Source organism: Lemur catta, chromosome 19 (genome assembly GCF_020740605.2).
Source record: "Lemur catta isolate mLemCat1 chromosome 19, mLemCat1.pri, whole genome shotgun sequence".
NCBI classification, from domain to species: domain Eukaryota; kingdom Metazoa; phylum Chordata; class Mammalia; order Primates; family Lemuridae; genus Lemur; species Lemur catta.
This window is the reverse complement of record NC_059146.1, coordinates 19,700,761-19,727,975: the sequence shown is the minus strand read 5'-3', so window position 1 is coordinate 19,727,975 and position 27,215 is coordinate 19,700,761. Positions and strand designations below refer to the sequence as shown.

General features: G+C 57.7%; 2 protein-coding genes across 3 annotated transcripts; one reads left to right on the top strand and one right to left on the bottom strand.

Annotated features, from left to right (window-relative positions):
- The first annotated feature begins 285 nt into the window (after nucleotides 1-285).
- Nucleotides 286-8,021, top strand: VSIG10L (V-set and immunoglobulin domain containing 10 like). 2 transcript variants are annotated; one of them, XM_045532587.1, is made up of 10 exons: nucleotides 286-706; nucleotides 786-1,613; nucleotides 2,040-2,333; nucleotides 2,454-2,738; nucleotides 3,306-3,560; nucleotides 4,083-4,361; nucleotides 4,580-4,876; nucleotides 6,608-6,721; nucleotides 6,937-7,091; nucleotides 7,566-8,021. In XM_045532587.1, the coding sequence occupies exons 1-10, from the start codon at nucleotides 613-615 to the stop codon at nucleotides 7,635-7,637; spliced, it is 2,673 nt and encodes an 890-aa protein (XP_045388543.1). In that variant the 5' UTR covers nucleotides 286-612; the 3' UTR covers nucleotides 7,638-8,021. The 2 variants fall into 2 exon arrangements, with proteins under 2 accessions (XP_045388543.1, XP_045388542.1); XM_045532586.1 differs by having other exon boundaries at nucleotides 6,937-7,097.
- Nucleotides 8,022-10,858: 2,837 nt separating this feature from the next.
- Nucleotides 10,859-26,248, bottom strand: IGLON5 (IgLON family member 5). The gene is made up of 8 exons (XM_045532585.1): nucleotides 26,170-26,248; nucleotides 17,632-17,710; nucleotides 16,451-16,683; nucleotides 14,933-15,052; nucleotides 13,524-13,658; nucleotides 13,227-13,347; nucleotides 12,522-12,676; nucleotides 10,859-11,311 (listed from the first exon to the last, which is right to left on the bottom strand). The coding sequence occupies exons 1-8, from the start codon at nucleotides 26,246-26,248 to the stop codon at nucleotides 11,223-11,225; spliced, it is 1,011 nt and encodes a 336-aa protein (XP_045388541.1). The 3' UTR covers nucleotides 10,859-11,222.
- Nucleotides 26,249-27,215: the final 967 nt, after the last annotated feature.

Genomic DNA, 27,215 nt, shown 5'->3' with positions numbered 1-27,215 from the left:
AGGCGCCCTGGCACCTGCATGGATGGTGGAGCCATCCAGGAGAGAACCCAGGAGGAGGTTGGCTTAGGGGAAAGATTTTGAGTTAAGTGGGACACAGGGTGTGTGAGGGCCTGGGGGATGCAGAACTGCAGCTGTGGGTCTCAGGAGGGATGATGACTAGGCAGGAGACAGCAACTAGAGACTTGGTTCTGAGCGCAACACGGAGCCATGGGAGGGTTTGGAGCAGAGGAGGAGCAGGGTCAGACGCAGGGGTCTGAGGCTGCTGGCAAGACAGAGAGAACAGAGGCCAGGAGGATGGGGAGGAGGAGGCTTGAGCCTCAGAGGCGGGGGGCTCTGAAAGGTCACCTCATCCTCCTCCAGGAAGGCTTCCTGGCTTCATGCTACCACGTCTTAGCTGGGACTCAGTTCTCCCATCTTCCCCCTGGGGCAGGGAGTGCAGGGGTCAGGCTGGGCTTGCCCATCAGGGCTAGCTGATGAAGAGAGTGGGGTGGGGTGTGTGGCTAAGCCACCAGATGGGGTGGGGGATCCTGGCACCTCCCGCTGGTTCTGGCTCCCTTCCCCACCCAGGAAGCTAAGCTGCCAGTCCTGTCGGACTCGTCCTACCCGGGAGGGATGGGCGCAGGCCCTGGGTCTCGCTCCAGTGTCCTCTCGAGCACGACCAGTACCATGGACACCTGGCGGGTTCTGCCACTCTTCCTACTCTTGGGTAAGTTCCCTGCTCAGCCCCCTCCCCACAGTCCCCCTTCTTAGCTGCCTCCGCAACACCTCCCTCTTCTCCTCTGCAGCCTCCGGAGTAGGGATCCCCGCCCTCAGAGCCTCCTCTGGACCTCAGCAAACCAATTTCTCCTCTGCCTTCTCTTCGGACTCAGAAAACTCTTCCCAGGGGCTGGGTTCGGAAGTTCCCTCCATCAAACCTCCCAACCTGAAGTTTCTGGATCAGTCTTCCAGTTCAAAAGCCCCTGCTGGAATCTCTGATTCCGACTGGTTTCCTGAGACCCTGAATTCCAACAATGCGTCTGGGTCCTTCTGGTCAAATATTTATGCTGAGGGTCAAGATTTGAGCCCAGATGCCATTCCTGGTTCCGAAGTACTTCCTGATACTTCAGATCCTCAAGTTCCTGTCAAAGACCCCAAGCCTCCTTTCTCTGCTAAGACCCCAGCTTCAAACATTTCTGCTCAAGTTCCCGATACCACAGCGTCTGTTGAGGTCCCAGATTCAAAAGATCTTGAACTCTTTGACCACAGTCTGGAATCGAAAGTTTCCGCAGAGACCCACCCAGCTGCAAGCTTCCCCCAGCAGGTGGGGGGGCCTCTTGCAGTGCTGGTGGGGACCACTATCTGGCTCCCCCTGGTCCCAGTCCCCAGCCCTGGCCCTCCTGCCCCTCTGGTGGTCTGGCGCCGGGGCTCCAAGGTTCTGGCAGCTGGGGGCCTGGGGCCAGGGGCTCCTCTGATCAGCGTGGACCCTGTTCACCGGGACCGCCTGCGGTTTGACCAGGCCAGAGGGGGTCTGGAACTTGCCTCTGCCCAGCTGGATGATGCCGGGGTCTACACGGCTGAGGTCATCAGGGCAGGGGTCTCCCAGCAGACTCGGGAGTTCACAGTGGGTGTGTATGGTAAGTGTGCCCTGGGGTCTGGAGTTCAGGCTGCAGGGGCTGCTCTGCTCTGGGAGACCCCTGGGCAAGTCACTACTGTTCTGAGATGTTTCCTCCTTAGAGGAAGGGGTCCCTGGATGGGGAGAGAGGACTTCTGGGTCGAGTACGGGAGGAGAAGCAGGGCTGAGGCCAAGACAGGGTTGCTTGAGCAAAGCCGACCTGGGACCAAGACTCCTGGGGGCCTGGACTCCTGGGTCTGAGGAAGGAAGGAGTTGGAGGCCTCCCCTCTCTCTCGAACTCCTGGGTCTTGGAGAGGAGAGGGCTGGGGCCTGGACTCCTGGGGCTAAGAGGAGGCAGCGGCTGGGGCCTGAATTCCTGGGTGTAGGGAGGAGGGGACGAGGAGATGGGCTTCCACACCGAGTCCTGAGCCCGTTCCTCGTCTCCCAGAGCCCCTACCCCAGCTGTCGGTGCAGCCCAAGGCCCCCGAGACAGAGGAGGGGGCGGCTGAGCTCCGGCTGCGCTGCGTGGGGTGGGAGCCAAGTCGCGGGGTGCTGAGCTGGAGCCAGAACGGACGCGCCCTGGAGGCGACGGCCCCCGAGGGAGCTGAGCCGCCCCGGATCCGCTCCGAGGGCGACCAGCTGCTCATCGCGCGCCCTGTGCGCGGCGACCACGCCCGGTACACTTGCAGCGTCCGCAGCCCCTTCGGCCGCACGGAGGCTGCGGCGGACGTCAGGGTCTTCTGTGAGTGGGGAAAATGCCTCGGGTCGGGGTAGGGGTCTCGAGGCCCCGGGGAGAAGGGGGCTGGGGATCCCGTCTCTGGGAGACCTGGAGGAGTCCCTAGTGACCCCCTCCTGCCCCTAGATGGCCCGGATCCGCCGGTCATCACGGTTTCCTCGGACCGCGACGCCACCCCTGCCCACTATGTCACCGCGGGCAGCAACGTGACCCTGCGCTGCACCGCCGCCTCGCGGCCGCCCGCCGACATCGCATGGAGCCTGGCGGACCCGGCCGAGGCCGCGGTGCCCGCGGGGCCGCAGCTGCTGCTGCCCGCGGTCGGGCCGGGCCACGCCGGCGCCTACGCCTGCCTCGCCGCGAACCCGCGCACCGGCCGCCGCCGCCGCTCTCTGCTCAACCTCACGGTGGCCGGTGAGAGCCGCCAGGGCGGACCGAGGGGAGGCCTGGAGGGGGCGGGGCCGGAACGGTGTGGCAAGGGTGACCAGGAGAGAGGGGCCGGGCCAGCGCGCAGAGCGCGGACATTGCTGGGCAGGAAGCCTCCTGAACAAAGTAGGCAGCGGAGTCAAATGGCAAGGAGTGGGGGTTAGAAAGGGAAGGGACTAAGTCGCCCGGGCCGGTAAGTGGGAGCAGCAAAGGGAGAAGTTACCTGGAAAAGGGGGCGGAGTCACTAGAGAAAGGGGCTGGGGGTGGTTAGGAAGGGGACAGAGTCATCGGAGAAAGGCAGCGGGGGCCGAAAGGCAGGGCAGAGATAACTGGGAAAAGCGGAGGCTTCTCGTGGAGTAGTCAAGGGGGGACGGAGTCACCTGGTGGAAGGGCTGGAGCCCGAAAGGACGCGGCCGGGCGAGGTTTGGAAGCGCAGGAGTCAGTGTGCGCAGATGCGGTTCTCTAGGACAGGGGGACAGTCGGTGGGGCTGCGGGCTGTCCACCTAGCGGGAGCGTTACTGGGTCCGATCCTTGGTCTCTCCCTTCCCTCCGCAGATCTGCCCCCCGGGTCCCCACAGTGCTCCGTGGAAGGGGGTCCCGGGGACCGCAGCCTCCGCTTCCGCTGCTCGTGGCCGGGCGGGGTCCCTGCCGCGTCCCTGCAGTTCCAGGGTCTCCCCGAAGGCGTCCGCGCGGGGCCGGTGCCCTCCGCGCTCCTGGCCGCCGTCCCGGTCCACCCCCGGCTCAGCGGCGTCCCCATCACCTGCCTTGCTCGCCACCTGGTGGCCACGCGCACCTGCACCGTCACCCCGGGTGAGAGGGGGCGGAGCTTCTGTGCTGTGTCCCGAGGAGGAGGACTTTTTCTTTGGTCCTTTGGGACTTCTGAAGCGGGAAGGGTACTTCCTTACTCCAGAAGAGGGCGGAACTTCACTTTCTTTGAACCTAGAGAAGGAATAAGGTTTTTCTGATACCTCAGGGTGGGGGCGAGGCAGGGACGAGCGTTTCCTTCTGGACCCAGGAAGAGGGCTGACACTTTCCCACGTGCTCAGAGAGGTAAATCAGCCTTTTTTTTTTCTTCAGAGTAATGAATAGCTGACAATAATATGAGTTTCCCAGCACAGGGCCAAGCCTATAGGGTATGCATTCAGTAAGTGCATAGAATTCAGGTAATAAATGAATGAATGAGTGAATAAGTGAGCGAGTGAATGGGCAGTTCTTCCTCCTGCGGCCAAAGGGCCAGACTTTACCACTGTTTGGTTTAACAAAGGGCGTGGGCTTGTTCTTTGAATCCAGGGTAAGGTCTTGACTTTCCTGACTGGGTTTCTCCCCCTGCAGAGGCCCCCCAAGAGGTGCTGCTACATCCGCTGGTGGAGGACAGACAGTCGGGGGAGGCAGAGGTGGCACTGGAGGCCTCTGGTTGTCCCCCACCCTCACGAGCATCCTGGGCCCGGGAAGGGCGGCCGCTGGCTCCAGGGGGTGGGAGTCGCCTGCAGCTCAGTCAAGATGGGAGGAAGCTCCTCTTCGGCAACTTCAGCCTGGATTGGGACTTGGGAAATTACTCCGTGCTGTGCAGTGGGGCGCTGGGTGCTGGGGGCGACCAGATCACCCTCATTGGTGAGCCATGGCCTTTTGAAGAACACAGAGTCCAGACCCCCAGTACCTCCTCCCTCAGACCCAGAGATCTAGGCCCCCAGCCCCTCCTCCCTCAGACCCGGGAGTCCAGGCCCCTAGACCCCTTTTCACTAAGACACAAGAGTCCAGGCCCCCAGCCCGCTTCCCTCTCCCCTCTAGGACCTAAGAATCCAGTTGCCCCCTCCCCTTCATCCCTCTAGGACCCTCCATCTCCTCGTGGAGGCTTCAAAGAGCCCGGGATGCAGCAGTGCTGACTTGGGATGTGGAGCGAGGGGCCCTGATCAGTGGTTTTGAGATCCAAGCACGGCCAGAGGGGCCTGGCCCGGGCAGAACTCCTGCCTACAGGGACTGGGTCTCCCTGCTCACCCTGGGGCCCCAGGAGCGGTCAGCTGTGGTGCCTCTTCGACCACGGAACCCTGGGTCCTGGGTCTTGCGTATCCTGCCCACCCTGGGTGGCCAGCCAGGGATTCCATCACAAAGCCGGATCTACCGTGCTGGTGAGTTGGGGCTGTCAGCACTTTCTCCTGGGCTTCCTCCTAGCAGTCTGAGCAGCCTTTCCCAATCTGTTGTGTTGGGTCCTTCTCTCTCTGTCTTAATGTCCTAGGGCTGCCATAACAAAGTACCTTGAGCAGGGTAGCTTGAAACAACAGAAATTGATTCGCTCATAGCTCTAGAGTCCAGAAGTCTAGAATCAAGGTGTTCCCAGGGTCCTGTTGCCTCTGAGACTCTGGGTTGAATCCATCCTTGCTTCTTCCTAGCTTCCGGTGGTAGCTGTTCACTCTTGGCATTCCTTGGCTTGCAGCTGCCATCACTCCAGTCTCTGCCTCCAGCTTCCCATGGCCTTCTCCTCCTTGTGTGTATCTCTGTCCTCTTCTAATAAGGACATCAGTTATATTGGATTAGAGCCCACCCTAATGGCCTCATCTGGACTTGGTTACAACTGCAAAGACCCTATTCCAAAATAAGATCACATTCACAAGTAGAAGGGGTTAGGACTCCAACATATGTTTTCGGGGGGAGCACATTTCAATCAATAACAGTCCTCAACTGGAGTGTCTGAGGATCGAATTCTCAGACCTGTATTTCTCCCCAGAATGAACCTGTCCACTCTCATGGCTTTCAATAGCATTAACACTCCGGCAACTCCCAAATGTCTTATTCCCAGCCCTGACCTCTCTTGAAAAGGACACCCCTTACATGACATCTTCACTTTGGATGTCCACTTGGCATCTCAAATATCATGTCTAAAATAGACCCCTCGATGGTTTTTCCCCAAAACTGCATCCTCTAACCCTCCAGTCTTCCCCATCCTAATGAATGGCACTACCCACATGCTTAACCCTCAACATCCGAACCACCAGCAAGTTTGGTCAATTTTCCTTCCAAAATGTTTTTCTAATACATTTGCTTCTTTCCGTCTTCGCTCCAAGGCCCTGGTCAAACACACATCCTCTCTTGCCTGGACTGCAGCAGCTGTTTATCTGGTTTCTTTATACTCCCTCTTGCTCGCCTAGGCCTATAATCTATTCTCCTCCACGTAGAAGCCAAAGTTATGTAAATCAGATTATGATCCTGCCCTACTTAAAAGCATTCCATTAATTTCTACAAGAACTCCCAGGACCTGGCCCCTGGGAATGCCTCCTGCTTCATCCTCTACCTTTCTCCCCCTCATTCTGTGTCCTCCACCCACACGGGCCTTCATTGAACACAGAAAACTCTTTCCTACCTCTGGACCTTTGCATATTCTGTTCCCTCCTCTTGGAACACCCTTCCCCCAGGTTTGGCATGACTGACTCCCTATTCTTCAAGTCTCTACTCAAATGGTACTTCCTCAGGGACTTTAACTAGACACCCTTTCTAAATGTCTCCTCTCCTATTATTTTTTATCATAGCACCAGTTTTTCCTTCTTTGCACAGTCTGTAAATATGTTATTTATTGCTCATTTATTTCTGACTTCCCTCCTAGAATTAATCGACACAAGGGGAGGTATCTTGTTTATTTTGCCCACCAATGAAGCCTCACCAGCTGGCCGAGTGCCAGGCACACCACAGTCACTCAGAAAACGTTAAATGAATTGAGAGTGCTAGGGTCCCAGGTTCCTGGGTTCTGAGAGGGGAGGGGCAGGAACCTGGACTCCTGGGTCCCCGAGGGAAGGAAATGAGTCATGGGTTTAGGAAACTTGGGTCCAGCCCCTGGCTCCTGCTCCCCTTCTCTTTTTCTCTTCCAGGACCCACCCTGGGCCCCGGGGCCATCGCTGGCATCGTCCTGGGCTCCCTACTGGGCCTGGCACTGCTGGCAGCGCTTCTCCTCCTGTGCATCTGCTGCCTGTGCCGCTTTCGGGGTGAGTGAAGGGCATCCAACTGGGGTGGTCATAGGAGACCTGGCTGAACCAATCAACACAGTCATAGGTCAAACTTCCCTCCCTCCCACCTCCAAATCAGCCAATCAGACTACGACTCCACCACTCAGACCACTTTCCCTTCCCATTGGCTGGGTCAGCATGTTGGAGCAGCCAATCACATGTTCCTGTTTCTCTTCCTTCTCTGTCTTTCTCAGGAAGGACTCCTCAGAAGAAGAAGCATCCCCTCACTTTGGCCCCCGTGGTCACCCCACCAGAAAAGAAACAGCAGAGTGTGACCCCAGTGCAGAGCTCATGGCCTCTGCCCTTCAAAGTCCCGCTGGGGGACCCTAGCCCAACCAAGCCCTACCAAGTGAGTGTGAGTGACTTGGGGGCGGGACTTTTTGTCTTATAGTCAGGGAGATTTTTTAATTTGTTAATTTACAAAGTTGGCAAAACCTTATCCTTTTTTTAAATACACAAAAGTTAGACAGGACTTTTCACCCAACTTTGATGTATATTAAAAGAAGAGTGATCCGTAGTTTCTTCTCCAAAGGAGGGTGAAGCAGGACCTACATTTTTCTTTTCCATAAAAATTAAACAAGACTTACATTTTCTCTCCGAGGTGGGATAGAATTTGCTCATTTCTTCATAAAAGTTGGGTTGTTGCATGACTTAGCTTCCCCAAGGGTGGCCAGAGGCTCCCACTCTACCCCCTTACCTGCAAATGAAGGGAACCCAGCTAATTTCTAAAAGGTTCAAGAAGAGCTGGGAAAGGTCAGGTGGGTGAGTCATGCCACTCCCAGGGTACCTCCTGAGTTCCCCGCCACCTGTCTCTCTCTTCCAGGCCACAGGCCCCAGTCCAGTCGTCTCTTCAGGTGTGGGCACAAAAACTGTTCGGGCAGCCACGCAGGTGTGATCAGAGCCAGTGTCCTACCATGCACAGGCCGTTTTGGGGCAGAACTTCCTGTTTTGCCCCAGCAGAAGGCAGGGCCTGCTGTGACTGAGGATTGGACCCTGAAAGTGGGACTTCCTGTCTCCCTGTCTCACCGCAGAAGACTTTACCTGTATTTGTGCACCTAAGGAGATGTGACTCTTGGACTAGGAGAGACTTCTGCTGATCTGTGTGGTTTGCACAACCTCCGAGGCTTTGCGGCAGATAGGCAAGGCTTGCCGTGTGGCTCCCAGCTGGAGAGGGAGCCTGGCCACGTTCTCTGGAAAGGTCCCTCTACATTCCTTTTGCCTCCTCCAGGCCACACCCCATCCAGCACCCAGCTTCTTCAACATAAAACAGATCAGATCACATCCCTCTTCCCTTTAAATCCTTCTGTGGCTGTGCATTGCCCTTCAGATATCAGAACAACTCACTGTGACCTTCAAAGCCTTGTGGTTTTTCCTCTGTCAGCCTTCGGACCTCCCCTCCCAAAACTGTCCCTGCTCCCTGAATCCAGTATAGGCATCTTTCAGCCACACTTTACGTTGCCTCCAGGCTTTTGTCCCTAGAGTTTTCTCTGCTTGGAACACTTCGTTTTCCCCGTGTCGTTCATTTCTCAAGTTTAAGGGTAACTATGGCCACCAATGAAGACCATTCTCTTACCCTTCCCATGGTCATGGGTTATCTCAGCACTTAACACAGAGCCTGACACACAGCAGGCAATCAATAAATATTTGTTGACTGACCAAATGTCTTGGTGCCACTGAAGGGTTTGGCTTGCTGCTGCTCTCCCCAGCATAAGTCTTTATTTTTCAATTGAGTTTCCCATTGAGAATTTGGGGAGTGCATCCATGAGGATTCTTTTGGCTGCAAGTAACAAAACAAATGGTGGCAAGAAAAATAGAGGTGGATGGTTTCAGGCTGGCTCAGCAACTCAGACACCACACCAAGGACATGGGCCCATTTCCTCCTTCTGCTTTGCTACCATCAGTGGGTTGGCATGTTGTCTCCTTGTGTATTGCCTCATGTAGCAAAACAGCTGCTGCAGCTCCAGTCATCACATCTTCACACAACTGTATCTACAGATAAAAGAAAGGGGGCAGGTCTCCCTTCCCACACACATCCCTCCCTGCCTTCCTCCCTCATGCGTGGGGTGGGTGGGAGGAAACTTTCCTGGAAGCCTACCAGCAAACTTCCCTTTATGTCTTTTTGGCCAAAACTGGCCACATAGCTGCAAAGGAGGCTGGCAAAACAAATATCTCAGCCTGCATCATGGCAAGTGGGTCTGCCAGCAAAGAAGAAAGGGGAAGCAAAGAACTAAAGTGTAGGCAACCAGTATCTACCTCAGGGAAGGAAAAGGTGTGAGGACATCTGGTTAATGGTTGGGGCAGAAAAGGCCATGCAAGCCCTTGGATCCTTTGGGAAGGTGAGAGCTGGAGTCTTGGGTGCCTGCCTGGGCCTTCTATGTGTTAGGGTTTTCATTTCCTTCTTGCTCACCAGAGAAAGAAAACCTAATGCAAATTGGCTTAAGTATACAGGGGACCTTATTGCTTATGTAAGTGAAGGTGGGCATCAGGTAAGTTTTGATCCAGATGCTCAAATGATGTGATCATGGACTCTATTTCTCTAGACCTCCCACTCTGCATTCTATAGTGTTTCTATCATTCTCAGGCCCCACCTGTTGTCTTCTCCACCACTGCTATCCCCATAGATCCAAGGTCTCTCCCTGAGAGGGAGAAGAGCAACCCTACAGACTAGACCTCAGATCATTAAGCCACATTATCCAGTGCAAGAGCGTCCCTTCTTGTGAACCCATACACTGTCCCATTACCCCTAGTGGGTCACGTGCCCATCTCCGAACTGATCACAGTGGGAAGCGAGCTATACTTAAGTGGCTTAAGCCAATCAGGGGCCACCTCTGAAACAGGTCAATTCCAAATCTACCAGAGAAGGCAGGGAGTAGGAGTGATCACCGCAAACGACACTTTGGCCTTGAAATCCCTAATGACACTGAGAGCTGCAGGCAGAGACTTTGGAAAAAGGCGTTTATTGGTGTGGTGGTCTCAACACTCCCCATGAATTGGAACACACGGCCCCCAGGGCCCCCCACCCCCTCCCTTGTATCCCTCCCCTGCCCCACCCTGTCCCCTGGACCCTGGGAATGGAAGACAATGTGGGATGGGGCCCACGCCCCCGTCTGAGGTACAGTCACTGCCCCTTGCCCTCTGCCCCTGCTTTGCCCTCTTCTCCACCAAGCTCTGGGTGGTGTGGTTTGGGGTGGGTGTTTATAGAGAGGGTCTCCCGGGAGTTGGAGCTGGTGACATGGCATCTTTGTCTGGGCTCAGGATGTCTGTGTGATGCCTCTCTCTCCCCCACTTTGTGTGGTGTGGTGTACCAGGGCGGAGTATGCCTACAATGAGAGCTGAGGCTACAGCCTCTCAGCGTCCGTTCCTGACAACAGTCGCCCACCCTTGGGGGAACTACAGCTAGTCACCAGCTACAGGACAGCTGGAGCCAGGGGGCTATTGCTGGTCACAGTCGCTGGTGTGTGTGTGTGTCTGAGTGTGTGTGAGGGCGGTCAGGTAGCCTTTGGGAGGTACAGTTGGCAGAGAGGCTAGGAGTGGTAGACCAGCGAGCCCACACCTGTGGGCCAGCTGCAGGGGCCCCGAGGGCAGCTGCTTGATGCCACAGGTGGCCAAGGGGAGTGGCAGCGGGGGTAGGGCAAAGCACTGAGACAGACAGGCGACTACTGCCACCAGCCTGACAGTGGGATGGAAGCACCGATTGGCCCAGGAGTGGGCCAGAGAGTCCAGGGTGGGGGGACAGGGGAAGTGGGAAGGTCTCAGGCCACTGAGCCAGTGATGGGGCCTCTGGCTACAGGCAGCTGGTAGTTGACAGCAGGGAGGCCCGGAGCCCAGATGGACATCCCCTTTTATTCACAGAGGCTGAAGGACAGCTTGACAGGTGAGTGTCACACCCCTCGCCACTCCCAACCTGCCCAGGAGACGCCCTTTTGACAGGGAGGGGAGGGTCAGTGTGCGTGCATATACTGGGGAAGCAGGGAGCCTCGCGATCCTCATCACAGCTTCCGCGGCAGAGCTCCCGTACCTACCTCCAGCCAGAGAGGAGAGGCAGCCGGGGTGGGGGCAGTGGACATGGGGGTGTCAGGGGAGGGAGGACAGCCAAGTCCCCTCCCCCAGCCCACCCACCCACACACACGTACACACACATGCAGGCGCACACTCACACACACACACACACACCCACACGAGCCAGTTGACAGCCTGAGCTAAGAGAGGGGTATGGGGTGGTGGGGGTGGGTCACAATCGGAAACGTGAACGGGTGGTGGAAATGGCTGTAGAAAGATGCATAATTTTGCGTTATCCCTCACAGTGATGGGTTCTCTAAAGATCTTTCCTCCTCTTCCTCCTCCTCCTCCGCTTCCTCTCCTCTTCCTTGGTGGCCGAGAGCTCTTCCGCCCCCTCGAGACCCACAGCTCTTGCTCCCCCTTCCTCTTGCTCTTGGCCCGAGGCCCCCTGCAGGGGGAGGCGAGCTCCGCGGGGTTGCACCTACATTCTCCACCACAGCCAGCCCAGGGCGGAGAGGAGGGTCAGGGGCCCTGGGGGCCTCGGGGCCGAGTTCTCCAGGGATCCTGGGCCTGGGGGAAGAGAAAGGGTTACAAGGGAGGCCTGGGAGGGGAGACCCCATGTGTGTCTCTCCCTGATGCCCTGCCTCTCTTGAGTCTACTTCTTTAGGGGCCTTTCTGGGTCCCTCGTTCCCTGTGCCTGCTTTTCTGATTCTGTTTGGAGTCTGAGCACCTTCTCAGGTCTTCTCCGCTTCTTTCTCACTGTCTTAGCCTGGGACCCTCAGTGTCTTGTCTCGTCTATCCGGCATTTCTCCCAGTCAGGTCTAAAACTGCTCTCTGGACTCTCCCCCCACTGGCTACGGTCCCCCACCCGCCCCCGGCCCCATTACTTCAATACTACATCCCCATGCACCCAGTGGCTGAAGCCCAAACCTCACAGTCACCTCTGACTCAACGTCCCTCTCCCCTCACCCTTCCACATCCAGTCCAACGACTTAACCCTCTGGGCTCCACCTCCAAAGCATCTCCAAATACAGACTCTGTGCCATCCACTGTCACTCCTGGCCTGGGATACCACAGCAGCCTCCTCCCTGGTCTCCCTGCCTCCATCTTGCCCTCTCCCATCCCTCATACAACAGTCAAAGTGATTCTTTTTAGAAGCATCAACAACATGTCACTCCCCTGCTTAATAAATACTAGTAGCCTCGCCCCACAGCAGAATAAACTCCAGACTCGTGGTGGCCTGCGAGACCCCGACCGCCCTGCTGCAGCCACGCGAACGGCCCCCTCTGCCTGCAAAGCTCTTCCCCAAGGTCTTGGCAGCGCTGACTTCCTACCACTCAGATCTCAGTTTAAAGAGAACCCCCTCCAGGAAGCCTTCTCTGGTGAACTTCTCCAATAGCCACCACCCCTAATCCTGTCTATTGTCGATTTTTTCCCAGCTCTTATCGACATGCAACATTATTCTTTGTTCATGTACATATTTGCTTGTCTATCCAGGTGTCTTCTTGTCTGTTGCTTTTTTACTACTACTAGACCATAAGCTTGGCGAGTTCCCGAACCTTGTTTCTTTTGTGCACTGTTGTGTCGCCCACGCCCAACGCCCCTGGCCCTTAGTGGGCGCTCAGTCGCGTTGCTTTGGAATCTCCGCTTCTGTCTCTTTCCTAAGTTCGGGGTCAGGCGGGCCAGGGGGCGATCCCCGAGTCTCCGCCGCCTCCCTCAGCCCCGCCCCCGGCTTCTCCGCCCCCCTCCCCCCTCCCCCCGCGCCGACCCGCAGACGCACGCAGGAGCCGCATGGAGGCGCTGGACGCTCCGAGCCGGTTGGCTGCGCGACACGTGTAGTTGCCGTAGTGCCGGGCGCTCACGTTGGCGAAGAGAAGCATCGAGCGGGTGCGCTCCGTCTGCACCTTCAGGCCCTCGGCCGCGCCGCTGCTCAGCCTGCGGGGGATCTGGGTTAGGGGCCGGCCGTGGAAGCGGGCCCGGGACCCCCGCCGGACGCACAGCCCAGTCTCGCGACTCTCGGGCTCCTCCCTTCCCTGGAGACCCCGCATTCTGCCCCCTGCCCCAGCCACCCCTCGGGTGCTAGCTCCTCATGGATCCCGGGTCATTCCGGTCGCCGCCCCTCTCCGGGCACCCTGGCCCCTCGGGGGCATTGGCCTCTTCGGGGGCGCGCCCTTAATGGCTAGGAGCTCCCAAGCCCTGCTGGGCCCCAGCCACAACGGTCTCCTGAACCTTCCCCGCCAGGTCCTCAGCATTGACCCCCGAATCCGGAGACCTCCCTGGATAGTCTGGGGAGACCGGGCTTCAGCATTACGGCACCCAAGTTTGGCTCCCTGGGGTCCGACAGGTGCTAGAAGCTGGATACCCCTGCTTTCGGGACCCAAGGCTGGCTCGCTTCCGCCAGGGTCACCCCGCCCCGCAATCCGAGGGACCACGGACCTCCCTCTGCCCCATCCACACGGCCCGCCCGTCCCGGTGCTGTCCTCACAGTCTGTCATCCTTGTACCACTGGAAATCCGCGGGGGGCACCGCCATGGCTTCGCAGCGCAGGAGGGCGGCCCGGCCCAGGGCGGTGCGGGCGCTGGTCACGTCTGTGATGGTCGGAGGATCTGCCGAGGGGGGAGGCTCAGCGAATTCTCCAAGCCACGCGGAACTAGGGGTGCCATCCCCTGCCCCTCCCCGCCAGACCCCGGAGTCCAGCCCAGGCTTCCTCCTCCATCAGACCCCTCCTCCCTAGGGACCCCGGGTCCGCTGCCCTTTCGTGCCCGGTGCCAGGGGGGCTCACAGTTGACTGTGACCAGCACGCGGCGGCTGTCGGGCGCGGAGTTAACTCCGTTGTGAGTCACGCACTCGTATTCCCCGGCCTGGCCCCGCTGGATGTCAGAAATCTCGAGGATCTCGCCCTCCGAGGTGAAGCCGTCTGTGCGGGGAGGGAGGAGGAGGGGGCGGGGCCAGACACAAACACTTAACACGGGACAACACGGGCACAACACGGACACACATCAGCGGGGCGGGCACAGCAGGGCCTGGAGTGCCCCGGGTCGATAGGAGTGTGGGGGGGTGCGGGGCCTGGGGTCTCTCCAGCTAAAGATGGGGGAAGGAGTGAGGATCTGGGGCTTAGTAACTGGAACCCAGTGAGGAGGGTCCTAGAATTTGGAGGTTCAGGAGATCCAGGAATCTGGGGTCTTGTGACTCAGATCATGGGGCTCAGAGGACCCAGTGGAGAGGAGGATCCTAGGATTTGGGGTCTCAGAAGGATACAGCAAATACAGACCCAGTGAGGCAGGGCCCGGAGTTCTGGGATCTAGCTCATGGGGTCTGGGGATTGGGATCAGCATATCTGGGGGTCTCATGACAGATCAGTGATCTCAGAAGACCCTCTGGGACTTAGGACATCCAGGCTCCAGGGATGTGAGATCTAGTCATTGGGTTCTGGGGTCTCAGAGGATTCAGGGAACAGGATCTAGCGACTGGCATCATGGGATCTCCAAAGACCCAGCGAGTGAGGATCCAGGGATCTGGGATCTGGTGGTGGAGGCCGAGGTAAAGGGCGGGTGGGTGAGGTCCAGGACCTAGGGTGTCGTGTTAAGGCGCCTTGGAGCTGTGTCTGGGGGTGGCCTTCAGCAGTGGTTCTCAGAGCTTGTTCAAACCGATTGTGGGATGAGGGTGGAGGGAGCTTCTGATTCAGCAGGTCTGGGCTGGGGCTTGAGAACGTGCGTTTCTGGCAAGTTCCCAGGGGTTCCCAGGGGATGCTGCTGCTGCTGGTCTGGGGCCCCCACCGTGAGGCCTGCTGGGCTGGGGCACCCAGCAGAAGGGAGTAGGGATGTGACTAGGGAAAACACGGGAGTCAGCCTGGCTCGGGGCATCGGTGGAAGGGATCTGAGTGCAGGAGAGTCCTTTGTGCGTGCAGGCAGGGACCAGGGGTATTGGGGTTGTTGGGGGCAAGCTGAGGTTTGGCGGGAGATTGGGAGAGCGTGACCCAGGCCTGGGACGGCACATGGGAAGCCACTGGTGGAGTCTGATGATGAACTACCTGGGAGCAGTGTGGGAGGGCGAAATCAAGTGGCCAGAAGGGTTGAGGGGATCAGAAGTGATGGAAAGGGGGGTCTGGGAAAGTAGCCCGGGGTATGGGAATGGAGGGGCCTACACGGTGGAGCCGGGTAAGGGGCTTTCAGCCTGGGGTGGGGTCCTTACCTCGGAGCTGCCTCCAGGTGACTGTGGGCTCCGGCCGCCCCACGGCCAGACAAAGCAGGTTCACATTGCCCCCCTCATTCACTGTCACAGGCGAGGAGATGTTCACGATGCGGGCAGGGACTGCAGCGGGGCAGAGGGCAGAGAGAGGCTGGACATGGACGCCCAGGATCCGGGCCTCCTCCCTCAGACCAGCGGTTCGGGCCCCCAGCCCCTACTCCCTCAGACCGGGGCCCCCGCTGCCATTCCGTCTGTCTTTCTGTAAGAATCCCTCTGTGCTTCTGTCTGCAGTGTCTGTCTGGGCCTAGCGCCTCGTCTAATTGCTGGTCTTCTCGGTCTCCACGTCTCTCTTCACCTTCATCCTAACTTAGCTTCTCTGTCTTCTGGTCTGAATTCCCCTCTCCCTGCCTCTGTGTGAATTATTATTACTTTTGATTAATTTCTTTAGCAAATACCCATATGGTACTTCCTGTGTGGTAGATTGTTTTAAATGCTTTACCCAAATCCACTCATTACACCCTCGCTACCAGCCTTGAGGGTAGATGTTACTATATTTCATCGATTCTAAGACACGTCTGTGCTTTTTTTTCCCTCTCTTTCTCACATTTGAACATTTCTCCAATCAGGATGGCTCTTCAATGTAGATGCCAGACGCCAGGGTTTAATTAGCAGAATTTTTTTTTTCCCTTTTGTAGCAGGGCATAAAGTAAAGGTGATGTCTTGGATTTGGTGACTGATTGCACCATCCTTGCAGACGAGGAGTCCGAGGCCTCTCTGCCTGCTCAGGGTCCCTCGGCTGGCGGGCAGTGGCACTGGGGTTGGGACCCAGGTGTCCTACCTCCTGAGTCGGTGCTTGTTGTGACCCCCGGGCTCTCTCTGTCTCTGGGCTCTAGCTCTCTGGCTGCTCCCTGCCCTCCAGACCACTTCTGCTGCCACATAGGCAGGCTCCTGAGGGCTGTCCCTGTCCCTCCCTCTGCTCCTGCCCACTCCCTGGAGCTTTCCAGCCCATCTGCCCCCTCTGGATTCTGGCACTCCCAGCCACAGGGGCTTCCCTCTGCACTCTTGGCCACTGTTTCTTTTCTGGTACTAACCCTGTGCCCAGTGACGGTCTCAGCTCAGGTGTCATGTCTGGGAAACCCTCCCTGAGCTCTCCTTGGAAAATCAGCTCCCAGGGGCAGGGCCAGGCTGCCTTGTATCTTCTGTACCCCCAGTGCCTAGAACAATGCCTGCACATAGTAGGCGCTCAATAAATGGGGCTGAGCGAATCACTATGGTCTTCCCTTGAGCGACCCCACACCCCTGTAGCTTTCCTGCCCTAGAAATGATCACCCTGAAGTGTCACCATCTGTGTGACTGTCCTCCTATGGGCTGGATCCCTGAGGGTGGGGTCACATCTGTCTTCCCAGGACTGGGGAGCGGCATTTGGTGAGCACACACCCGGTGGGCGAGTCAGCAGGAGCCCTCCCCCCTCCCCTGCGCTCTCCACCCCCTCCACCCGGCCAGGGCCCCAGCCAGGCTCACCATGGACGATGAGGTAGACCTGAGTGGTGTACGGCTGGTGGCGGGTCTGGAAGGAGCAAGTGTAGAGGCCCTCGTCGCCGAGCCCCACCTCGGTGATGAGGATGGAGAACTCCTCAGGGGTGTTGATGAGCAGCCGCACCCGCGGGTCGCTGGTCCAGCGGTCGTTGCCCGCGTACAGGATGTTGGAGCGGTTCAGCCAGGCCACGCGGGTCACGTGCTCGTCAATGAAGCAGCTGCCAGGGAGGATGAGGGTAGGAAGGTTTTTCTCCACCCACCCCAGCTCGGCCACCCAGGGTCCCCCATTGAGGGGGCAGGAGGGAGAAGTAGGCCCACAACATCTCCAGGGGCCACCACAACCCTGAGGTGGATGTTACTGTGCCCACTATACACAGGGTAAACTGAGGCTCAGATAGGGAAAGCTGCGAACCAAGTGCGCATGGAATGATGGCAGATGGTTACTGCGTGACTGTTGTGTGTCAGAGGCCCAGAAAGAGGGGGTGGGGGACACACTCTGGGAGAGAGCAATAGAGATGCAGAAGGAAAAGGACCGAGACCCAGACAGGTGGACTGAGACCGAGGCGGGGGGCGGGGACAGAGACCCAGAGAGAGGGGGACAGAGACCCAGAAGGGGGACAGAGACCCAGAGAGGGGGACAGAGACCCAGAGGTGGGGACAGAGATCCAGAGAGAGGGGGATAGAGACCCAAAGAGGGTGACAGAGACCCAGAGAGAGGGGGACAGAGACCCGGGGGGGGGACAGAGACCCAGAGAGGGGGACAGAGATCCAGAGGGGGGACAGAGACCCAGAGAGAGAGGGACAGAGACCCAGAAAGAGGGGGACAGAAACCCAGGGAGGGAGGCAGAGGTCTGGGAAACTGTAATCCTGGCTTTCATTTATGAAGCAGTCACAGTATGCCACACTCTCTGAGCAGGGTGTGTGTATAAGCTCTTGAATTCTTGCAGTAACCCATGTGGCAGTTACCCTGTCTATACCCCTTTGACAGACGAGAACTCTGAGGCCCAGGGGTGTTCGCACCCTACCAGCCTGGCTCCTCATGGAGCCCAAGCATTCCCATCCATCCCAGGCTGTCCTGAAAGTCAGGACCCCCTCCCAGGAAGGTGAGGCTCTGCAAGGTGAAGGGGCAGGACTGCAGGACTGCGAGTCCCCGCTGGGGGAGGTACCTGAGGGTGGCGTTGTCGCCTTCACACACTGTGTAGTTGTCGGCAGGAGAGTTGAACTCCAGGCTCTGGGACAGCAGCCCTGGGGAAGGGAGGGGGCGGCTCAGCCATGGCAGCTCAGGCAGGGCTGGGCATGACAAAGACTGTGCACGTGTGCACACACGTGCCCTTGTGGACACAGACGTCTCCTGCACCCACCACCACACATACTCATTGGTGTTTTCAGAGGTACACACATAGCAGTCACAATCAGCAGATGCACGCGACACCCACCTTCCCATGGGCCCGCACTGACTCACAAACTGGGCTAGGTAGGTTCATGTGGACATGCAAACCTACACACCTCCGAGACACAAAGACACCACACAAACACACAGCTAGATACATACACAGATGCATGCGTACACACACACATATACACAGAGACACACATAGACACAGATACATGTGTACACACGCATGTGTACATGTGTACACTTGCATACACAGACACACATACACACAAACACATATCTATAAACACATAGACACATGTGTACACACATGTACACAGACACACAGATATGTGAGTATACAGACACACATATGCACATAGATACATGTACCTAGAGCACATATAAATTCACAGAGTATACAGGGACTTACATGTCAACGTGCACAGAGTCACAGTTACATAGATACACATGCACACGCATATACACATACACATATACAGGTACACAATATATATGCACAGATACATATGTACACAACACATACATATGCACACATAGACGCATACACACATACACACAAATACACATGTTCATAGGCACACATACAAATTATCACAGGTACAGTGTGCAGACACACACGTACATATGCACAGGAGTGCACAGTCTACATACATACACACAAACATACATACATACTGAACATATGTACACGATACAAACACATATGCACAAGTCCACAGGTAACAGATAGACACACACATGCACACAGATGCACACACATACATATATTCTTTCAGAAATATACACATCGATTCAGACCCATACAGAGCTGGCTGCATACAGATACTCGGCACAGACACATGTGTACACAGACGTGAAGACACACAAATACAAATACATGTACACAGTCATGTACACGTCTATGCACTCAGAGCACCTCTCTCGCAGACACACAAATGCCCTTAGACACACACACCTTCGCAGGCACACTGTGTGCCCACGCCCGCCACACACTCCAGCGCAGCACACAGGCCCCAGCACCCCCACCCCTCATCCACGTCTCTGTGCCCCATGGCTGGCGGGCTGGCCCTGGCCCAGGCAGTGGGGGCTGGGCACGCGGAGGCGGTGAAGCGGTGGAGCTGGCACCAGGCAGAGCGGAGGGGAGGGAGGCCGGCTGGACGACCTTGGACGGCTGGACTGGGAGGGCCCTGCGCGGGGCTGCCCTGCCCCCAGCCTGGGCCAGGAGCTAATTAATCTAATGAATTAATTGCCCATGCCGGCCCAACGACTCCCGGGGGCCTCTCCATCAGCTGCCCCTCTGGATGGGGCCAGGACAGAGCCAGTCGCAGAGGGCTGGCCAGGCCCTGGGGTTTGGGGCTGGACCCTGCAGCCCCTCACCCTGGGCTCAGGCCAGAGTCACTGCTGGGCTTTGAAGAGCCCAGGATGGAGACAGGGGGCTCGCCCTCCCCAAGCTGTACACGGTGGACGCAGGAGATGGGAACAGCAGGAGATGGATGGTGGACACACACACACACACACACACACACACACACACACACAGAGGCTTGGACAAGACACAGACTTCCCCAGGCCAAGAAATGGTCTCCATACTGACCATGGCCTTGCCCAGAGAGACAGGTGCACACCCAGCCATATAGACACAAACAGCTGCACTCACACGAGTACACACACGCACACACATACACACACACACAGGAGACAGTCCCACTCTCAGTCACACGCACAGCTGTGGCCCTCTCAGAGGGACAGGTGCATAGGTAACGGTGACACTGACACACAGCCCTGCATAGACCCCCAGCAGAAGGTCAGTTAGAAAGGCGGCTCTGTCCCAGGAGCAGTCATAGTGTTACATTCAGCCACAAATGGTCAGTCTCAGGCCAAACAACCACTGCACACTGGGTCACTCCACCACAAACAACTGATTCCCGCACAGTTCGACTGACCCCAATGGCCCCACACACACGGCTGCAAAGTCCACAGGTGGCTACAGCCCTCCCCAGAGGGGTGCCCCCCCAACACTGGCCCAGTGCTTACCCCAATACCAGCAGCCCAGGCGCCACCCCCACTTTGGAGCGTCCAGAGTCAGACCTGTGCAAAACCACAACCTGTGCAACAAGACGGCGACACCATCACACCCCTCAAACACAAAGGGGCTGCCCTGGGCCGAGAATCAGGTCATGTTGTCACCTATGATCAGATCATACATAGCCACACACACACACACACACACGCACGCACGCACTCAGGGAGTTGGAAAGTCACATACAAAGATACACCTGGCCGAAAGGCAGTCATGGGTAGTGGCACGATTAGTGCTGTATTCAGTGCTCTGTAAACAGAATCATGTGTGAGCACCAAGATCCCTTCCTAGGCTGGTCCAGACAGACAGACAGACAGCCACATACACACACACACACACACACGCACACACACACACACACACACACCCTAGGCCAGGGTTCCTAAACCTCGGCACCGCTGGCACCTGGGGCCGGCTGTCTTGCGCTCTGCAGGATCTTGGCAGCATCCCTGGTCTGGACCTGCTCGATGCCAACAACTCCCTTCACCCCCCAGTGGTGACAACCAGAAAAGGCCTCTAGACATTGCCAGCGGCCCCCTAGGGGCAAAATCACACTCCACCCCCCCATTGAGAGCCTTAACCTAAAGGAACCAAGGCTCATGGCCAAAGCAGGGGCAAGAGGGCGTTGTCCAAGTTGCCTCCCCACCCCCACCAAGGGCTCAGGGAACCCAGGGCTGCTGCGCTCTCAGCTGGTGACCTGAACTGGTGCCACCCACAGGAGCTGAGCCCACACACCAGGGCCCTGGAGTGGGGGTGGCCCCTGCAGAGGCAGGTGGGACTCAACCACGCATCCTGGCAGACATAAACATGGAAACACACACACACACACACACACACACACACACCCCTTGCCAAAGGGGTCTTCCCAACACTCAGAGCAGACTCAGCTCCCCCCAACTCCCCACGGCCTGCAGGACCCAGGCCCTGAGCCTTCAGCCCGACGTGGTCCAGCTCTGCACTGCCCTCTTCACCCCATCAGACCCTTCTCCTCCAGGCCCCAGCATGGGGGGCCCTCCCAGGAAGCCTACCCCAGTTGCCCACGTGAGCTGCTGCCTGCTCCCAGAGCTCGGATCAGGCGCACCTTGGATCAGCATTGTCTGCCTCCCTGTTGGTCTTGGGGCCTGGCTTGAGGGCAGTTCAAGAGGGCCTTTGATTCCTGGTCTGTGTGTCTGCGAATTTGGATGTCACATATATTCGGCTCACAAAGTCCCCCGCCTCTAGGACTAGGAGGCCCGCTCCCTGCTGTGTAACCCTGGGCAAGCCCCTTTCCCTCTCTGGGCTTCAGCACATGGGGGTGGGGGGCAGGCTAGCCATTCATTTGTTTAGGGCTGACCTTAGTAGAGTCCATGACCCGTTCAGTCCCAGGGCCTGGCCCCTGCCTCTGTTGCAGACTGTGGATTGTGTCTGTGTCCGCTTCCCTCCAGGGCAAGGCCTGGCCCACAGGAGGCCTCAAGAAATGTTTGATGTATCAGTAAACAAGCTAGTGCACACAAGGTCCACCTGTAGAAATTCTGCTTGGAACGCCAACTTAATTCAGTGAAGCCCTCTGGGATGGTCTGTCAGACTACCTCCATTAGAATGCAGATTAATTACACTATGGTGACTGCCTGGGTCTGGCTTCCCCATAAGACTAGAAGTTTCTCGAGGGCAGAGCCTGGTTCTGCCTCAGGTGTGTCCCCAGCATCTCCCAGCACAGGGCCTGGCCCACTGGAGGCCTGGGGAACTACTTGTTGAATGAATGAAATACATGGATGCCCATGACACTCCTCCAATTCTTGAACTCCTATTCATTCTTAAAGATCCCAGTGCAAATGCCCCTTCCTCCAGGAAGACCTCCCTGACAGTTCAAGGCAGAGTCCCCACCCCTGCTTCTGGGCATCCTTGGACTCAGCTGAGATGGTGGCCATGGTGCTTCTCTCACCTGACCTGGAGGTCCATGAGGGCCTGTCATGTGGCCGTGTCCCCCAGGGCTGGGCCTACCTCACAGCTCTGAAGCATTTGTGGAAAGGGAATTGATGGTCCCCAGAGATCGGACAGCCAGTAAAGCTCTGTGGAGGCTAGGAAGGAAGATCAAATGTCTGTCCCACCACTTCCCGGCTGGGTGACTCCCCCGTCCTGGCCAGTCGGAGCCTCAGTTTCCCCATAATGGTGAAAAATAAGAGTTCTTCCTTCCCAGGGCTTTTGTGTGTGTGTGTGTGGGGGGCGTCCATGAGAATATGCAAGCCAAGCATTTAGCTCAGCGCTCCACACACAGGAAGGGCCCGGTAAATGCTAGTTGTTCCTAACAGCACCTGCTTTTTAAAGAAACATCTATTGCTATCCTTGATTTGGCATCAGTGTCCCTGGATGCTACATTCGGGGTGGGGGAGGGCGGGGCCGGGTCTGGGTTGTGCAGACGCCCTGTAAGCATCTGCCGATAACAGCAACCTGCAAAACCAAGATGCCCGGGGAATGGAGTGGGGTTGCCAGGTGGCCCGAGTTCAAGTCCCAGCTCTGCCACCAAGCTGCAGCGGTTACTTCACTTCTCTGGGACTCAGTTTTCCCGCCTGTAAATGGGAATCCTTCATCTGGTTATGGGCAGGATCAAAAGAGGAAATCCAAGCACAGGGTTTAGGACAGGGCCCGGCAGTTAGGTGCTTACAAACAGCTGTCTGTGAGCTGGCTGTGGGATGCTTGTGTGGCAGGCACCGGCCTGTGACCGGGAGGGAGGTGTCCAGTGGTAATTGGAGGGATCGCCCAGGTCCCTATCCTTGTGGCATCTACAGCCCAGACGAGCGGGCCTCGTACGTGTTTGATAAACCGTGGAGTGAAGGTTGTAGGTGGGTGAGTTCCCTTAAGACAGACAGAGACCTCTAACAAGCTGAGTGACCTTGAGTAGGGGGTAAGAATCTCCTGCCACCCTGCAAAGGAAGTTAGGCAACCCTGGGACCCTCCAACAGAGGGGATGCTCTCATTCCACAGCCCTAGGAGCCACAGGTAGGGGGCCTGGGGCCCGGGAGCATCTGTGAGCTTCTGCCAGTCACTCAGGGAGTTAGCACAGCCAGTTCAGGGGAGGGCAGGGGTTCAGGAGACTGGGTGGTGGGACAGAGGAGGGCTGTGTGGCTCTGGCAGGGAAGGACTGTGAAAAGGGGCTGGGCCTGGGCTGGCTGGCATCCAGGAGCCCCCAGACTCGGAAGTCTGAGGGTCTTGGCATCACAGATGCCCCGCGGGACTCCAGACGCTGCGCCAAGAATCCCGGGACTGGACGGTGCATGTTAGCCTCCTCCTTTCTGCTGGTCCCAACTCAGGGCATTTGCCTCTGCTGTTCCCCCGGGATCTTTTAGAGGTTGGCTTCTCTTCCTTCAGGTCTTAATTCCACTCTCACTTGCTCAGAGACGGCTTCCTGGACCACCTGAGCTCAAAGGGCCAAGTCACTCTTACCCTCTTGACAATACTCGTCACCCTCAGAAATGACCTATGGACTTGTTTGTTTGCTTTTAGGTTTTGGTTTTTGATCTGTGTCCCATTACAATATAGCTCCAAGGGCAGGGGCTCCTCCTGGTTCACTCACTGCCCTGTACACAGGTGCCCAGCGCCTAGAACAGCCAGCCAGTGCTCCGCGAGCATTTGCAACGTGACCCAACCGAGCAGAACCTGGCGGGCCGGGCGCCTGGAGGTCCCGCGGAGAGCTGGTCCATGGCAGTGCCAGGACTCAAATCCGGGGCCCCCTCCTGGCTGCCATCACCCCACCAGCTGCCCAAGAAGCAAAGGAACCACCCACCTCGCTGGCTGCTACTGCAGTTGCCATTTGATTTTGTTGAATTGTTTAAAAATATGACATTGTAGCACTTTTGTAAATGAATATGTATGTGTGAGGGTGTGTGCTGGCATAAATGGTTTAGAAAAAGATTAAAGATAGATTAATATTTATGGCTGCCAGAGAGGTATCGTTAAGTGGAAAAAGGCCAGTTACAGAGAAATGGGCATATTTTGTTTCTACTTTGGGAAGAAAACATCAACTAACAAACCAATCCTCTAATTGCGTTAACCTCTGTGTGTTGTGCCTGAGTTTGCGTACGTGAGAGAAAGCTGTACCAGGATGCGCCCAAGAAAGCTAGTGTGAGGGACACGAGGGTGGGAGTGGGGCCGATGGGCCTGCTCTTATCAAAGGTGGATTGTTTTGTTGTGGGCATTCCTCTCCTCTCCCAACTTGGAAAACATCAGGGATAAAAGAGAAGAGAAGATGTTATTTTGCGTATCTTGCCTTGGGCTTTTTTCCAGATAGCTCAGTCTGTCAGTGGGGTGTGAGTGGGGGTGTCCTCCTGGCCCCTGGGTCTGTCTCAGCTCACCCACCCCATCTGGCCCTGCCCCCAGTTCTCAGATGGAGAACCTCAGACCACAGGTGGGAAAGGACTTGACCAAGGTCACAGGCTACTTCCTGGCTCTAATGATTACGGGGACTTCAAGAGGGAAAGTGGAAAAGTGAGAAGTTACCTGGAAAGTAAAGGGAGAGGGAGGGATGGAGGGAGGGAGAGAGAGAGAAGGGAGGAAGGGGGGGGGAGAAAGAGGTCACAAAGGGCACAGGGATGGGGAAGGAAAAGGGGAGGAGGAAGGCAAAGAGATAAGGACAAGGAAGAAGGAAACAGCGAGAAGTGAGTGAGGATTAAGGCCAGTGAGAGAGGACTCACATATGGGTGACAGTGGGCAACAGTCTGAGAGGGAGGGAGACACAGCTCTGGAACTGTGCTGAGACCAGCAGGGATGGAGACACAAAGACCCAGAGACAGAGACAGATGAGAGGGAATGTCACCAGCGAATAACAGATGAGATTCAAGCCTCCAGAAATGGCAGAGACACAGAGACCTAAAGAGACACATGACAGAGACAGACAGACACAGAGACAGGGGGTCAGAGAAATCAGACTGGTCAGATGGCAGAAGAACCAGTGAAGGGCTGAGGCTCTGGCCCACTTGATCCCTGGCCTGAGGTCCCTCTGGCCCGGGGCACCTGTTTGTGGGGACAAGGGGTGTCCTATGTGGATGCGGCTGTGTTTGTGTGACTGTGGTGCCTGCAGGTGCAGCTTTGGGTCAGACGCTGTGACGGTGTATCTATGTGTGACTCAGTCTGTGTGGGCTGCCTCCCTGAGACTGGGGGGAGGGGGGCAGAGGTGTCTCTGTCGGGGCTCTTGGTTATCCCCAGTTGTGAGTCCCGGACTCTGTGACTCTGAGTTCAGGGCAGGGCCTGGGGGAAAGCTCCAGAAGCACTGAATTAACCCAGTTCCCTGTCCCCTGAGGACCACCGAGCACCTCCTGCCTTTCTGCTCTCCCCTCCCTTTTCCTTAGGGGTCATCTCCTTGACCCGACTCTCCCTGCCAGGCCCTGCTGGAGAGACGCAGACCCACCCCCTAAGCAGAGACTCCCTCCCAACTCCCCTGGAGACCCCCCCAGGCTGAGATGAACCCTCTGACCCTGCATTAACCCTTCCCTTCCCTCTGTCCTTCATGTGTCCACCTCTCATCCTCTGTCCAGTCCCAGGAACCCAGATATGGAATCAGAGCTTCTGAATCTGAGTCCCCAGCCCAGCACCCCAACTTCAGGGATCACCAGCCCCATTCCCTCACATAACTGCAGCCCCCCAAATACCAACACTTCATCTAAAGGTAGATGACCCTGCTGGGGAACTGCAGCCCCTTCCCCTCTTTTCCTGGCCCTGGGACCTAGGTCCGTGGACACCCTTGCCCTCCTCTTACTGACCCTGGGAAGACATCCATCCCCCCACCTCTGCCCACAGACGCATACCCCAGCCTCCAGGCTGGGACCTCCTGGGGGACCCTTTCCACGCAGAGATCAAGACCCCTGAGAGGGCATCATCCCCTGTCCCCGACCCCAACTCAGTTCAGAGATCCTGCCTGGGACCCTTACTCCACTGTCTGAGCTCCCCCCCTCTGATCCAGAGCCGCAGACTCGACCCTCTTGCCTGCCCGGAGAACCGACCTCCGCCCCTAGGCCCAGGCTCCGGCCCAGGCGCGGGCCCCGGGCCGCGGACCCCTGCGCCGGGCACAGACCCTGATGTCCGTGGACCCTCTTCCCTGCCAGCCAGGGGATGCAGCCCCCGCCCCCGGCCCAGACCCCGGCGTCCCGGGGCCTCCCCTTCCCGCCAGGGGATGCAGCTCCCCACCCCCACCCCAATCCCCTGCCCAAGACCCCGGCGTCCCGGCCGAGCCCCCCGCCCCCGGCGCTGCGGTACCTCGGCTGATGACGGCCAGGCCAGCTAGGGCGGCGGCGGCGAGAAGCCGGAGCCGGGCCCCGGGCGCAGGGGGGGGCATCGCGGCAGCGGCGGCGCGGAGGGGGAGGGGAAAGGGGGGGCCGGTTCGGGGCGCGCGAGGCCTGGGGGGAGAGGGGGAGGGGGAGGGGGACCCCGCCTGCGGCTGCACCGGCCCGGGGGGCGGCGGGGGCGGGGGGAGGGGGCTGGGGGGGCGCGACGAGGCGGCCGGAGCTGCTGCAGACCCAGGGAGGGGGGCGGCGCTGACGGGCAGGGAGACCGGCCAATCAGGAGAGGCGGGGGGCCGGGGAGGCGGGGCCGAGGGGGGGTTGCTTGTTGGAGGGAGAGGCCTTTGTTGCTGCGGCCGGGCCCCTACCCCCTCCCGCCCCGGGCGTCCCCAGGTCTTTCCACCCGGATCCCCAGAACCTCGGGTCTGGGACACTCTAGAACCCAGCTCCCTCCTCCTTCAGGACCGAATCTCATCCTCCCTTAGAACTAGGAGTCCAGCCCCCACCCGCCGGCCCTCCTCCCTCGGACCCAGGAGTTCAGGCCCCCGGCCCCCTCTTCCTGTGGGACACAATTCAGCTCCTCCATCTACTTTTATGAATAACTAAAACACTGACTTTTAGGGTAAAATTTTCTTCTTCCCTCCGTCCCAGCCCTGGTCCCCAGAATAACAGGACAATGGGAAGCGCCTGGGGGACCTGACCTTGGGGATGGGGGTGGGAAGGAAACCATAATCCACTGTTTAGGTGCAAAAAGTCTCAACTCCCCAATTTTCCACTGACTTGGTTGTGTGACCTTGGACAAGTCACTTCTCTTCCCAGAATGACAGTGTCTTCTCCTGCAAGATCGGAAAGAAAAAAAAAATCCATATTGCCTAAGGTCACTGAGAAGAAGAGAGATGCTGGAGGAGCTCCTGACTCCACCCAGCACCTAACAACCTGTAGTAAGTTCCGTCCTCTCCGTGCACTTTTCTTCTACTTGCTGTAAAGTCCACCCTCCCATCCCTGGGCCCTTGGCACAGGCCT

Excerpts from the sequence above, each read along its gene's own strand:
- VSIG10L (XM_045532586.1), top strand. The coding sequence starts at position 613 with ATGGGCGCAGGCCCTGGGTCTCGCTCCAGTGTCCTCTCGAGCACGACC. Across the intron at positions 707-785 it reads GCCACTCTTCCTACTCTTGG|CCTCCGGAGTAGGGATCCCC; the intron begins GTAAGTTCCCTG and ends TCTCCTCTGCAG. Across the intron at positions 7,098-7,565 it reads CCAAGCCCTACCAAGTGAGT|GCCACAGGCCCCAGTCCAGT; the intron begins GTGAGTGACTTG and ends TCTCTCTTCCAG.
- IGLON5 (XM_045532585.1), bottom strand. The coding sequence starts at position 26,248 with ATGCCCCCCCCTGCGCCCGGGGCCCGGCTCCGGCTTCTCGCCGCCGCC. Across the intron at positions 16,684-17,631 it reads GGCGACAACGCCACCCTCAG|CTGCTTCATTGACGAGCACG; the intron begins GTACCTCCCCCA and ends CCTCCCTGGCAG. Across the intron at positions 12,677-13,226 it reads TGGTACAAGGATGACAGACT|GCTGAGCAGCGGCGCGGCCG; the intron begins GTGAGGACAGCA and ends GATCCCCCGCAG.